This window comes from Onychostoma macrolepis, chromosome 05, assembly GCF_012432095.1.
Source record: "Onychostoma macrolepis isolate SWU-2019 chromosome 05, ASM1243209v1, whole genome shotgun sequence".
NCBI classification, from domain to species: domain Eukaryota; kingdom Metazoa; phylum Chordata; class Actinopteri; order Cypriniformes; family Cyprinidae; genus Onychostoma; species Onychostoma macrolepis.
The window spans coordinates 12,212,985-12,228,730 of record NC_081159.1 but is presented as its reverse complement, the minus strand read 5'-3'; the positions used below and the strand labels follow the sequence as shown (position 1 = coordinate 12,228,730).

General features: G+C 41.1%; 1 protein-coding gene across 2 annotated transcripts in view; it reads left to right on the top strand.

Moving 5' to 3' along the window:
- Window positions 1-15,746, top strand: part of tmem8b (transmembrane protein 8B) — a 139,864-nt gene that overhangs the window by 35,229 nt on the left and 88,889 nt on the right. For both annotated transcript variants that reach the window (XM_058777690.1, XM_058777691.1), the window contains exon 2: window positions 5,017-5,206. In XM_058777690.1, the coding sequence (XP_058633673.1) occupies window positions 5,017-5,206 (190 nt within the window). The remainder of the gene's footprint in view (window positions 1-5,016; window positions 5,207-15,746) is intronic.

Genomic DNA, 15,746 nt, shown 5'->3' with positions numbered 1-15,746 from the left:
ATTTATGATAATGAAACTAACAAACTCAGTGGAAGAGATCAATTTTTAAGAAAAATTACAATGAGTTTAGTTTAATGAATAATATTTGTATTTTTAATATTAAATAGTAATATTTAAATAAAACATACAATTTAAATAGTAATTATTACAAATTCTGCAAATAAATTAATTGTAAAAAAAAAAAGAAAAAAAAAAGACTGATAATGAAAGACACAATGTATTTTCTTGTAAAGACACTTTTGTAATAATTTTTTTTTCAATGTGTTTATCATTTCTCAGTAAATATTGTTTTGATTCTAATGAATTTTTAACTGATTTACAGCCCTAGTTTTTTTCCCGCTTCACACTGTGTCCTAATAAGATACAACCGCTATGAGTGACAGGACATTTTGTAGGTCACTTGTTTTTACTTCTGCAGCATCCCAGTTTGTGATATCTCATTGGTACAAAATCACATTCTTCATAACTGTATATCACACATTTTGATTGCCTGCAGTGTTTTACAGCGATTCTGTAGATATGCTTACAGTAGACACCTCATTTGTCTACTCCAGATATGTCAATGCATCCACCACAGGTCAACTTTTCAGATACTGCTCTTAAGTCAAAGTAAACTAATGAATTTTCATTGAAAATGCCACAACATTATGCATCACAGTTGGACAAGCCATAGATATCTAGAGCTTTAACAAGTATTCTTTTCTATTTACCATATGCAGAATTATCTAAAAAAAAAAAAAAAAGGTTAACTAAAGCCTGTGAAAATCAAAGTTAAAGACTGTTGAAGACGAGAACTATACTTGCAAACACACATTCAATTTGCTGCTGTGTTCATTGACAGGCTTTGTCTAATATGGTGGACAGCTTAGATACAGCAGATCTCATATAGATATCTATGGGTTCTGATGCAAACGTAAATAGAGATTTGCTGAAAGGCCTCCATATTTTTGACAAATCGAAGTCTTCAGGCTATAGAGTGTTTTTCATGAAGACATACGGTAAAAGCAATCTGACCTCAATATCTCGGCCTCTCATGTGTAGAAACAATGACAGTGGGGAATATGGGGCTCTACATATGTGAGAGAGAGACATCATTAATTATTGATTCCCCGTCACTGCTGGAGAGGTAACGTGACTGGGAGAAAAAAAGTGATATTAATTTTAATACTCCTCAATCTGAAGGTTAGATTGAAAGAAGGGAACCTGTATTGAGCGGCAGTAAACTTTGTTGTGTGGGGAATATTGACATGAAATGTAATAAAAGGGTTTGTGATTTATTACTTGTCTGGTCCATTGTGAAACATCGTTTGTGGCCTGTGCAGTGGCAGAAAGAAAAAGACACATAGACATGAACAAACTTTACATTCTCCAAAGGACAATCACTTTTCTGTGGTTTCCTTTTAATTAGTGCCCATTTTACATTGTATTTCAAAGATTCCTCAAAGTTATTTAAATACTGATTAAAAACAGTGAGATGCCAGTAATACCAGTTGTTAAAAACAGGGTTTGTGTTCTGTGTGAGAATCAAGAACAAGATGTGCTGTAGGGACAGAATTACTTTATATCCCCATACTAAATACGTTCCCCTTATGTGTTAAAACAAGCTTAAGGTATTTTCTTTGATACGAAGATGTATTCATTGAAAATTAATAAAATAAAAATTGAAATAATAAAAATAATACTATAAAAATAACAAATTAAATCCAATATTTAAAACCAATAAAATAAATGTTTTTCCCTTTTAAAAAAAAAATAAAAAATTTAAAAATATCCAATTTTATATCATTGGCTTGTAGGAGTAAATCACTTTTTTCTTATTCAGGATTATTTAGTGAGATTTCGTGCATAAGTGTCAAGCATGTCTCCAGACCTAAACCCTATTGAGCATCTGTGGGGCATCCTCAAACGGAAGGTGGAGGAGCGCAAGGTCTCTAACATCCACCAGCTCCGTGATGTCGTCATGGAGGAGTGAAAGAGGACTCCAGTGGCAACCTGTGAAGCTCTGGTGAACTCCATGCCCAAGAGGGTTAAAGCAGTGCTGGAAAATAATGGTGGCCACACAAAATATTGACACTTTGGGCCCAATTTGGACATTTTCACTTAGGGGTGTACTCACTCTTGTGGCCAGCGGTTTAGACATTAATGGCTGTGTGTTGAGTTATTTTGAGGGGACAGCAAATTTACACTGTTATACAAGCTGTACACTCACTACTTTACATTGTAGCAAAGTGTCATTTCTTCAGTGTTGTCACATGAAAAGATATAATCAAATATTTACAAAAATGTGAGGGGTGTACTCACTTGTATGAGATACTGTATGCTATCAGTAATATAATGTGTGTGAGTTCACTGCTATTTGACAAGTTTAGTATCATCAAACCCATTACAAATTGTTGCAACAGCAATGGTAATATCAGGCTAAATCATTTAGCACTGAAACATTTTGCTATGTTGTACTAAAATAGATAAATGTTGTTCCCTAAGTGGAGGACAATTGTTACTGAATACTGAGGGAGAATTTCAGTAAAAAGGAATTACGTACACTAATAGTGTTGTTTATTTGCACATGCTGCCTTGTTTTGTTCTCAACCTGTTTCACTTTCATCTGTAAAACACAAAAGAAGATATTTTGAATAATGTTGGTAATTAAACCATTTTGGTGACCAAGTATAGACATCACTCAAAATAAAAAAAACACAAAAGAAAAGAAAGTCATACAGGTTTGGAACAAATTTTCTTTTTGTATCATTTTCATTTGGAAAAATTCTGGTTGCTGATTATACCGTGTGGGATAGCATTGTCTGTTTTTTGTGTATAAGGTTTTAAACCTAATTTGAATAGAAAAGAGGAATGTTTGTGTTGGATAGAATGACACTGATGTGAATTAAATACACATGCCATCGCACAACACTGTATAGACTGCGCCTGGTTAAGCTGTTTGCAAGCTGAGATAAATGTTTAGTGAATTCACCCCACAGTATAAAGGTGTAATTTCTGAACCTTAGTATCCTGCTGCTTTCAAAGCACAAGGATATTCTTGTTTGCTTTGCGGACAAGACATGAGGATGTATTTTGACACACCTGCATTGCATCAGCCAATGTTATGGTCAAACAACATGACACTGCCGTTGTTCCTGATTGACATGAGGGGTAATCAGCCTGTCCACTTCTGACTGGGCCACTAGTAGGGTTTCTATCTGACAGAAATGCTTGCTTGGAGAAGTAAATCACTTTTTGAACTTAGAGTTTCAGTTTGCTGTATAAATTCTGGAATTGTTTACTTTCCTGAAAATTCATTGGATTCATTTTGCTCCTAAGATATTTAAGCTATTAAGGCAGTTGTTATAAATGCTACATTTCAGCCCTGGATGGACATTGTTGCAGTTCATACGGTACCAAATGGTGTGGGTCCATCCGCTATATTTCACTCAGTAATTTTACTCGCACTGTAAGTGATTGCGCGTGAAGCCCATCAGTGGGATGTGCTGTGCTGTCTGAGCTAACAGATGAAGAGGCCATACTGGCGTCATACCTCTGAGAGTCCATCAGCTTAATAAAAGTGTCACAGCGGTTGATTTGTTGTGTCTGTTAATAACAGAAGCAAAGGGTTCGACGGGAAAGAGATTAAACAGACGGCTAGAACTGACATACAGGTGCTGTCATTTGTCTTCACTCATCCGGCTTCCCAACCTTATACATTTCTTCTCATTTTCTCTGTATGTCACACACAAACTATCTCCAGAGATAGTTACACTGCAGTGCTGCTCCTGAGCTTTGGGGATGTACAGTATTGATGGGTATGAGAGTTGAGATCTCCTCAGTCTGGGAGCTTTAGGATGTTCAGGCTCATTCTGGCAACAAACGCAGTATTGAGGGCGACAACTGCATTAATTTTCAGGACTGAATTATATTATTGTTCTGAATGTGTATGGCAATGTTAGGGAAGCTTCAAACTACTCATAATTTAAGTGCTTAAATTTCAGTAATGCTACTCTGTTGAAAAAGTATTTTTTAAATATAATTATATTACATCAGACTGGATCAGGATAAAAATGATTATACATTTATTTTATAATTTAATAAGAAATCTGTCTCACAAACAAAATGGGTTTTGAATGAATCTTGGTTAGGATGAAATTTATACTTTATTCAGCAAGGGCGCATTAAATTGATCAAAAGTAACAATGAATACATTTGTTACAAAAGATAATTATAAATGTTTCTTCAGCATAATAAAATGATTTGTTAAGAATCATGTGACACTGAAGACTGAAGTAATGGCTAATGAAAATACAGCTTTGCCATCACTAAAATAAAATTACATTTTAAAATATGTTCAAATAAAAAGGTTATTTGTAAATTGTAATAATAATTCACAATATTACTGCAATTAATCAATTAAATGCAGCCTTGTTGAGCATAAGAGACTTATTTCAAAACCATTATTTCTGTGGAAACTGTGATACATTTTTGAGATCCTTTGATGAATAGAAAGTTCAAAAGAACAGAAGAAAAACTTACTGACCCCAAACCCTTGGCCATATAGTGTATAGAGAATATTAAGTCTACTGAGTGTCTTGACTGCATAACTGCATTTGCACCTGTGCGTTGAACACACAGGGAATACATGAATATCATGGAAGCAACTGGGCAACTGTTTCCCTCTACAAATCATGAGGAGATTGGAAGCCATTAGGTTCTCTGACGATGGAGCCATAGGAAGCCACGGCTCATTAAGGCAGATTGCAAATGTCATTTTGCTGCTTCCTCCCAGGCCTTGTATTGAGGGATTGCAACGAAATTAATTTTGCATAGAGTCTGGGTTTTTGAATCGAAGCCAAAGCACGCATGACCCACGGCAAGTGTGATTAAATCACTGGTGGAGTTTTCAGAAGGAAGGTCAACCAAACCGCATTAAGACTGATTCCTCCAACCTTCTTCCCACCCAGCTTCTAGCCAATCACCAAAGATCGCCATCTTTTATCTAAATAACTCTCTCCTTGTTCCATTCCCTAGATTGCCTGTTTGTAACTGACTATTTCACCCGGACGCCTCGCAAGCTCAACGCCTACCGCTCTTTTGCCAGCGTGGAGCTGTTCCACTTCAACGTGCCTGAAGACACCGTGGTGGCTGTTTGGAACCTCATCACCTTCAAGGAGCAAGGGGGCACCTTCGGAGACAGCTGCCCAGATCGCAATGTGACAGTGTGAGTTGGCTAAACCTCCAGGTTACATCCATTGAGGGTTGGATGGGGAGGGGGCAGACAAGGACAACAGCGTAATGAGGTCAAATATGTCCAATCAGCATTTTAGATGAGAGGAGGGGATATGTAAAAGCCAAATGTCACATGCGTGAATATAATGACCTTTCTGGCGTGCACACTGAAGAGTACTCGCTGTTTGCCCTGATAAAATAGCTTTTAATCCAAGTCTAAGGATCATTTCCCAGATGCTGATCATTTTCTATGCTCGCCATAAAAAGGCATTTATCAAGTGTGGTGCTGGCAGAATTCACAGCATAACTGCACACTGGAGATCCATAAGCATAAAATACCAAGTGACACAGATAAGATTTAAAATCCAAATCTGACACTTTTACTAATTTCACAGGGTCACATTCAGTAGAATTGTTTTAATCCATTCTAAATGGCCTCTAAAATTAGGATGGCCCTATACTTTTATTAGTCATAAAAGCCATTGAGTCATTTGGTTCTCAGCTCAAGGTTACAAAACAAAAAAATGACCTTTTTTGGTTGATGAGAATATGGGATATTATCAGATTTAGCACATGTTAAGATCAGTTGACAGAATTTGTGGCACAGAAGGTGCACAGTGTCATTCACAAAAATACAGAACACCATTATATTAACACGCATGATTGTAAAATAATGCAATAAACAACAATTTAACGACATTAGATGTCAGATAAAACCCTGATGTACACAACTGATAAGAAAAAAAACAAGTGGACACAGTTATTTCAATGAAAAAACATCAAATGTGAAGTATCATGCAGGGAATTCTGGGAATGTCAATTTATGTCATCCTTGTTGATCCTGGAACGTCATTCCAATCAACCAATCAGAATTGAGGGACAACTTTTCAGGAAATATCTGTTTTAGGCTTATGATCAGGGTTAGGTGCTTCTACACCCTTGTTAATCAGCTATCATTTCACACTGATTTTAGGAATAAATTATGGGTAGGGATTGGGTTAAGTCTATATTTTTGGACAGTAATGTTGATCCAGGATCAACAAAAGATGTTGATCCAGGAACATGTCTTACTTGGCAAAGCCACGGCGACCACCTGATTTTACCAAGTGCGACATGTTCATGGATCAACATCTTTGTTTGACCCTGGAACAACGTTGTGATTAACCAATCAGATTTGAAGAACCAGTTTATAATTTTTGTGAAATTTAGGCTTACAATCAGTGTTTGGTGCTTGTACATCATGTCATTCATTTCCTCTGATTTTAGGGATTACTCATGGTTAAGGTTAGATTTAGGTGTAGGAATAAAATTTTGGATTAAAATGTTGTTCCAGGGTCAACAAAAGCCGCTTTTCCACCGAAATTACCTGGAACAATTTGTCCCAGGAACTTTTTTTACCCCAGACCTGTTGCTGCCTGCGTTTCCATCGCGGTCTAAAGTACCGAGAAGATTAGGCAAATAATCTGGTGATGTAGGTCTGCGCGTGTTTCTCAATACCAAGTACGCAAATTTTGGACTTGCATCCTCAGTAGTTCTGACTTCGCAAGTTCGACTCGGGAGTGTGAACTCCCACGGACGGGGCGACGCAAGTCCGGTAATTCTTCAAAGAGCAGCTTACTTGATAACATCAGTCAATTTACCCTGGCTACTGCAATTTTCCTCACTGCATTTACAATAAGACGAAATATGATATCAAACACCACTGCATCTCTTCGTTTTCATTTAAACATATTAATAGCCGCAGAAATGTAGTTCAGGGAACGTACATTACAATTTAAAATAAATAGGCTATTATATCAAACAGTATTGCCTCTTTTCATTTTCATTTTAACATATTAATAGATTAGTAGAATAAAGACTAAAGATTACCTGTTAGATTTACCCAAAACAAATTATATCTTATGTTTAACCACTACAGAGATACCAGAACCAGCGGCAAATGACAGAAGGACTAGCCGAGTTGAGGCTGCTCTCGTCGGGAAACATGAGCACTGAGTGCCCGCTGATCGTGTGGAGCTCACATCTCCGAAATCAGCGAAGCACATTTTCAAATAGTCACTGTCCTTATAAATAAACTGCAGATTTGAGTTTTAAACAACTACATTCTCGCCTGAAATACTTTTAAAACTACATTTCATGACACAATAACAGTAATATTTTTTAAAATTATGCGGTTGAATGGTTGAAATACAATACTGCTTGAACTCAACCAATCAGCATGCTCAGCTCCCAAGTCCTGCCCCCGAAAGTTCCGGACCTTTGAAAAAGTACTACCTCGCGAGCAGGGACTTTCTGAGGGGCACATTTTTACCCAGAACTTTATTTTTATCCTGGTTCCTGTGGTGGAAACACACTGAGGACCGGCCCAAAGTCGTCTTGGTTACATGGTAACCCTCGTTCCCTGATGGAGGGAACGGAGACGTTGTGTCGAGTGTACGACACTAGGGGTCGCTCTTAGGAGCCCAAACACCTCTGACACCTTTGAGAAAAGGCCAATGAAATTGGGTGTGCAGAATTTGCATAGCTGGCCACACCCGGATATCCGGGTATAAATAGGCTAGCGTAGCATCTGCTCACTCGTTCTGTTCTGAGGAGTCGAGAAGCATCTCAACCCACTCAGAGGCAGTTCGGGGTAGTGGCAAGATGGACACAACGTCTCTGTTCCCTCCATCAGGGAACGAGGGTTACCATACACAACCAAGACGTTCCCCTTCTGTCGTTCACTTTGACGTTGTGTCAAGTGTCCGACACTAGGGGTCCCTATACTAAACTGCCGACCTGCGTCACGAGTCCACAGGGATGCAGATGTTGACAAGCCAGCGTGTCACGACCAAATGCACCTCTCCTCCTCGTAACCTTCCAACGCCCAAGACTTAGGGTGAATCCCATTTCTCTGTCTTACCCCTTCCCCTTACCCCTTCCCCTTAGTTTTGCGCGTTCACATGAGAGTAAGGGCTATCCCAATTCTCGTTTTGATCGAGGGGTAGGGCTAAGGGGAAGTGGTAGATACCCCTTAAAACCAAGAATTTTTGCGAGCTTACTTGAAACCAAGGGGTACCCAGAACACACTGCACAACCGGCAACAATGGCGGCCAGATCATCAAGTATTCAAGTATTTTCGGCTTAAATAATTTATTAAAAAATTACGACAGTCTTGTTTTGTGCTCTAGACAGTCCTGTACATATATATTTGCAACCATGTTCTTAATTGAAACGTTTAAAAAAAAAAAAAAAAAAAAAAAAAAAATCGCTAGATTGCTACGCTAACGTTACATTGCTGATTTGCACAACAGCCCCGCAGACTAGCCTTGAATGGACTCCATGCATGTCTACAGTTTTAACAAGTTTGTAAAACGATCCAAAGTTTGTGATCAACACTTGTCGGCTCTGGTGACGTAGCAGCCAGCTAGCGACGGTGTATGATGACGTAACCGTAACCAAGTGGTGTCTCATTTCATAGGGGTATGTTTTCACCCCTAGCGCTTACATCTCGGTTTCGAGGGACAAGGGCTAGGGGTAAGACGAAGGGGAAGGGGTAAGACAGAGAAATGGGATTAACCCTTAGGACCTCACTCTCCAACATCCGGGAGAGCCACCATAAAGGCAAAGGTCCCCTCAGCCCGGAGCCTTCTCTCTATAGTAATACTCACCATAATATATCAGCTGAAAAGTCTTGGTGGTGAATGTTGGGACAGTGACTATTTCCCCATGGGAGAAAGGCACTACGGAGATCACATCCTACCCAATGGGGAGGTAACGTGAAGATCAACCTATGGACTTACAGAGGAAGTACCACATAGGGAAGATTCTGAGGTGGGCTCACCAAAACTCAGAGCCTGTTGACAGATTGAATGTCTGTCTAGGGGAACACTGAGCCTCAGGGGTTACTCAGTGGAGAATACACACATGGGGCTGCAAGAGGAGCCACTACATGTGGAGTACTAACCCAATACAAGAGTTCACTCGAGGGAACTTAGCAAGTTCCTCCGCCAAACTTGCTAAGAAAAAGTGCTTATGTGATGGAAGGGCAGTCCAGAGTTCATGAAAGGAACCTAAGCTGGACTGAATAAGCGCATAACTACCCTGAGGGGAGTGGCGCTGGTATCAAGCTCTACACTCTGCCAGTCTCCTGAGTTCAGAACTCTAGGAAAAACTGGTTCCATTCGCAGATTATAAATCTAGCAAATGTATTAGGTGTAGCCCAACCTGCAGCTCTACAGATATCTGCTGGAGAGGCCCCGTTTGCCAGGGCTGCTGATGCAGCCATGCCCCTGGTAGAGTGAGCCCTCACTCCCAGTGGGCAAGGTAAGCCTCTGGCCTGATAGGCCGTCAGAATCGCATCCACAATCCAGTGGGAGATCCTTTGTCTGGAGACAGCATTCCCCTTCTGCTGTCCTCCAAGCAGATAAAAAGCGATCAGCCAGGAAATGTGCTTAGGGCTCGCACTGGGCACAACTCTGGCCTGAGTAATGGTAATCCTCGACAGTTTTGAAATGTGTATGAACTAGTCTTTTTGTACTTTTTTGTATTATGTTTTACATTTTTTCAAATAAAACAAACAAACAAACAAACAAACAAACAAACAAACAAACGGAGACAGGTCGGGGTCCCCTTCTTGGAAAGGGATAGCTTGCAATGTCACCACCTGATCCCTGAAGGGAGTGGTGGGAACCTTGGGCACATATCCAGGCTGAGGTCTTAGGACAAGAAGTGAGCGCAGTCAGGAGGGGCGTCTTCATGGAGAGGGCACTGAACTCGACTGACTGAAGGGGCTCAACGGATCTCTCTGTAAGGCCTGTAAGACCACAGAAAGATCCCAAGAGGGAATGAGACGTGGCCTCGGAGGGTTCAACCTCTGGGCGCCTCTGAGGCAGCTAATAACCAGATCGTGCTTCCTCACCGATCTGCCTCCCACAGTGTCATGGTTAGCCGCGATCGCCGCCATGTACACCTTCAGTGTAGAAGCAGACAGGTGCCTGTCCAGGCCTCCTTGGAGGAAGGAGAGTACAGATCCGATGCCACATCTCCGAGGGTCCTTGCCCTGGGAAAAACACCAATTCACGAAAACGTGCCACTTCAGGTCATGCAGCCGCCTCGTCGAGGGGGCTCTGGCCTGAGTAATGGTATTCACCACTGTTGGTAAGAAGGTCTCTGAGTTCCTCCTGGTGGCATCCAGGGACCAACATGAAGGTTCCAGAGATTCGGGCGCGGATGCCAAATTGTGCCCTTCCGATGAGAAAGGAGGTCCTTCCTCAGGGGAATTCGCCAGGGAGGAACTGATGCCATGAGCACGAGCTCCGAGAACCAGGTCCTGTTGGGCCAATAAGGGGCCACAAGCAGGAGCTGTTCTTCGTCCTCCCTGACTTTGCACATTTTCTGTGCAATGTGGCTCACTGGGGGAAATGCATACTTGAGTAGACCCCTGTCCTATCTCGATCCTTCCAAGGCTCAAGCCGTTCTACGGGTTGCCTTCGAAGGGTGGGCATATTAGTATGAGGTTCCTCCCTTTTGGGCTGTCCTGTCTCCTCACATCTTTACCAGAGGCTGATCGCAGAGGCTGTCCTTGCCCCTCTCAGAGAAGTGGGTATTCGCATTCTCAATTACCTCGACGACTGACTGATCCTAGCTCACTCGCGAGAATTGGTTTGCGCACATAGGGACATGGTCCTCGACCGACTAGCCCGATTGGGACTTCGGGTCAACTGGGAAAAGAGCAAAACTCTCCCTTGTGCAGAGTATCTCTTTTCTCGGAGTGGACTCGGTTACGATGACTGCACGCCTCTCAGGATCATGCTTAGTCGGTGCTGAAATGCTTGAGGGCTCTCAAGCAGAGAACAGCGGTCCCTCTCAAGGGGCATATGAGGGGCATACTCCTGACGTGCTTTTGGCCTTGAGGAGGTTTCAACCCTTGATCCCAGGCAAGCACGTGTTGGTCCGCACGACAACACAGCAACGGTTGCATACATCAACCACCAGGCTGGTGTTCGCTCCCATTGCATTGGCATACCAATTGCCTCGAGTTGTTGACGTGCTTTTGGCCTTGAGGAGGTTTCGACCCTTGATCCAAGGCAAGCACGTGTTGGTCCGCACGACAACACAGCAACACGATCCCCCGACGGAACTACTCTCGCTTCCACCTGCTCTCACCCGGCGCACATCGCTGCGGCCTCATATCCGGAAGTAGAAGGACCGGAGCAGGAAGCAGTCGGGGTGACTCACGTTCTTTTAAAAAAGAACGCGAGCCACGAGCGCAACGCGCTTAAGGTCATGTCCTCGCAAGCGGGACATAAACCATCTACGAGCACTGTTTCAGCGTGAGCATGACCCAACGCTGAACACAGCACTCATGCCAGTTGTTTAAGAGAGATGTGAACCCGCACCAGAAGAGGACGGAAAGGTATTTTTGTCAACACACAGTTCCGTCCGTGAAGCTCTTTTAGAGAAATTGCTCTTTTAGAAGAAATTTGCTCTTAAAGATCGCCGCTGAAGCACCCAGGGGTACTCTCACGACACTTATCTGTGTATGAGAGGGAGAGACCGCTGCCTGTGCCGTAGATCCAACGATGAGGAGATAAAGAGATGAATGAGTAATGCTTCTCACGAAGAAACACTGCATCGACTCCAAAAACAGAACAAGTGAGCAGATGCTACGCTAGCCTATTTATACCCGGATATACGGGTGTGGCCCGCTATGCAAATTCTGCACACCCAATTTCATTGGCCTTTTCTCAAAGATGTCAGAGGTGTTTGAGCTCCCAAGAGCGACCCCTAGTGTCATACACTCGACACAACGTCAAAGTGAACGACAGAAGAGGAAACCTAGTTCCTGGGGAAAGTTCCTGCGGTGGAAACGGGGCTAAAATATGTTGACCTAGGAACACATCTAACTCAGCAAAATCAGGACGTGCTTAGACAATGACTTGATGTTTTTCACTTCCAAAAACCGTAATTTTAACAGTGCTTTACTGTAAAATGACATTAAATGTAAGGATAGCTGTATTACAGTTTATTCACTCTATATAGTACGGAAACGTACTGTTGACCAATGTGGCTGTTTTACAGTCTTTTACTGTTAAAATCACAATAATTTTTTTACAGTGAGGGTTTTATGGGTTATCTGTCATGGCAACAAAGTTTGTAAAATTGAATATAACTTTACACAGAAAAGGTTAGTAAGTGATTTTCACACTAAAATATTTGTATTTCTTTGAAACAGTTTTTTTAATGTTTACAGATTTGCTGCATTCACTTGCATTGTAAGTGCCTCACTGTAAACCAGATTCTTGTTTTAAAGAAAAGGACGGTCAAGTTGAAATAACATTTTGTGGTAATCAACACTATGCTGTTGATTAAGCCAAACTTGTATTGAACCCTGAATATATCATTAAACCTGGTCAGATTTTAAGCCAGTTTAAAAAAAAAAAAAAAAAACCCAACAGCATTACCCCATTTCCGCGCTTTGCACAGATGAAGCCAAAAATGTCCTGAAATTAAGTGTGAACACACTCTCTCTTGTACATTTTTCCTCCAATGAGCTCTCAGATACTTCATAAGGTGTTCTTTTAGTCTTTATCTTTCTCTGTCCATTTCTTTCAAGTCATCCTTGAATGATCCCAGTGCACTTTCATAGCCAGCACATGGTGTGCTAGTACAAGAGCTGTTGTTAAAGTTAGTCTTGTCCCTTGGGTAATCAAAATGGAGAATATTATTCACCGAATACTCAGGTCTTCAAATCCCATCACACTGGCTGTCATTAAAGTTCCATCAAAACACTGACCTTGTTATTGCCTGTCACTGAATGTACATCATAAGTGGTGAGAAAGTAACTCCTGGCTTACTTTAATGTGTGACATTATAAAGAGGAGAAGAGACTGTCCTTGAGTCAATGTTCCACTACTGGTTTCTCTGACAAATAGCCCCATCACAGAGGTCCGCTTTTCATGCATTCAGCATTAACATTAGAACATTAGTGTATGCTTTATTTGTTTGCTACTACTTTGCTGCTACCGCTGCTGCTACTTTGACCTTAAAATTAACATAAAAGTAACATTAACTCTAGCATTAAGCACAGGTTATGATGTTTTAAATGCACTCTCTCCACAGATGCTCTTTGGCTCTTATGCTTCTTTGATGTCAGATTTCTTTCAGACTGCACATATAGAAGAACCTTCTCAAGCCTCCTCTTTTATCTTCCAGGGGTATATAATATTGTGAATAAACCTCTCTGGTGGCCTCAAGGGAAAGCTACATGAGAAAGTTGTGGTGTAAACAGTGATCTCAGTGTTTGGGGACGTATTTTAAACTCATAATGTCAGTCATAACTCCAGGGGAACATATTGCCTTTCATAATTACAGTCAGTATGCCTATGTTCCAGTTTGAGCGATAATGAAATATGTGTCTTCGGGGCCTATCAAGTAATATAAATGGCCTCTCTGTGATTTAAATATAAATATATATATATATATATATATATATATATATATATATATATATATATATATTTTTTTTTTTTCCTGCTTTTGACAGGAGTGTACCATATGTTGAGTAAAATAGTGGTATAGATACATCTAACTATCAGACTGGATGGCTGGATAGAAGGATGGCTAGAGAGAAGGAAGGATGGATGACTGGTTGGATGGACATAGATGGATTGAAAGAAAGTTGGATAGATGGATGGATGGACGGACAGAAAGATGGATGGATGGATAGAAAAATGGATGGATGAACAAAGATGGATGGATATATGGATAGGTGGATGGGTGGATGGAAAGAAGAATAGATATAAAGATGGAAACAGAAATATAGATGGATGGATGTATATATGGATGGATGGATGGATGGATGAAGGGAAGATGGATAGAAAGAAAGATAGATGGATGGATGGATAGGTGGATGAATGGATAGAAATATGGATGATAGAATGATGGATAGACAAAGATGGATCGAAAATGGATGCATGGATGGATTTTAGAAAGATGGATGAATATACAGTATATGGATAGGTGGGTGGATGGAAGGAAAGAATGATAGATAAAAAGATGGATAGATAAAGACGGATGGATTTATAGACAGACGACTATGGAAGTTAAGATGGATAGATAGATGTGCCTCCATAGATTGCACTGTTTGTGCGTACAGAACATTTGCCGCACAAGTTTTGCCATGAGGCCCCAGGTCTTCTTGCTGTTTTCATAATGAACAAGGCAGGGCTCCATTCTGTCGATTCAGCTGTCAGATAGCATGCAGGGGGTGCCATAGAGAGATGGTAATTAAAACAGGCTGTACGCGGAGCTGGGGGAGAGATAAAGTGGGAGGATAAGATAAAGAAATGGGAGAAAGCAGGACGACTGGGTCTAGTGGATAACAGCCCTGCGCTACAGCCCGTAGATCAATATGATGCTGCCGGACAGGCTGTGACAACTCTAATTGCGGCCCATACAAACCAGGAGGCCTGGGCAGAAACAGAGCTCCTGAGGTCCTCCCAGCAGTCCCTTTTCGCTGGATCATCCTTCAAACATCAAGCCAATGCTTTTGGGAAGCCTTCTTATGTGAAACTGACACACCACATCAGATAATCAATGTGCAATGTGGGTTTTAGGGATAAGTGATGTAATGTTCAGATTCACATTATAATTGAGGTCACAGATGTGATTCTCCAGTCTGTTTGTGTCTGGCCTCCTGGCTGAAGCCTGGAGTCTTTGCTTTATCTCTCCCTCATCAATAATAAGACAGTGAGTGTCATGCACATTAATGATCTTAAGATCTAATTCATCTCACATGCTCGCTGAGGGACCGGGCACTCAATGCATGAGGCATGGTAATGCGACACAGCAAAACAATGATGGAAATCACCTCACCTCAATTAGTCTCCAGCACTCAATCTGCATTTCATGTCTGTTTGTTTAGACAAATACAAGAACAAGAACAGCAAGATTTATGCCATTCATTTGCATAATGCAGGATCTAGGGGATGAGATTGTCAACAGACCTAATCAAGACATAAACTAGGAGATGAGTGACAAAAACACAAAGGCTGCATGTCAAATTTTTCATTTTAATCTCAAAGTTTACCACAGGTTATATGCAGAAAAAAGTCTGTTTTGAAGACTAAGGCTGTGTGGGTAAAAGTTTTACCCAGCCATCCATTCACAGTGGAGGAGGGACGGGACAGATATCACCAACCATTCACCACGGGTCTAGCTAAACACTTACAAAGTGCTCTCAAGTGCCACAGCTGGGTGTTTTCAAAAGAGCGCCTGGCATTTTCAGCTGGCAAAGAAAAGATTGGACATATGGCCTAAATGTAAACTACTCCTGCTATGTGCCAGCAACACTGAAGTAATGCCTTGATATCTGGAGTATATTAATATCAAGGTTTCAGACCTGCCTCCCAGCAGAACTCTATAACTAAATGTTATGGTGTGCCTCATTTGTCTTTCTGTTCGTCTGCTGTCCATGGTGCTGAAAACAAGGAGAGGCGACAACTCTGATAATTACGTTTTTGTGAAAATGTCACTAAAACTTCATATGA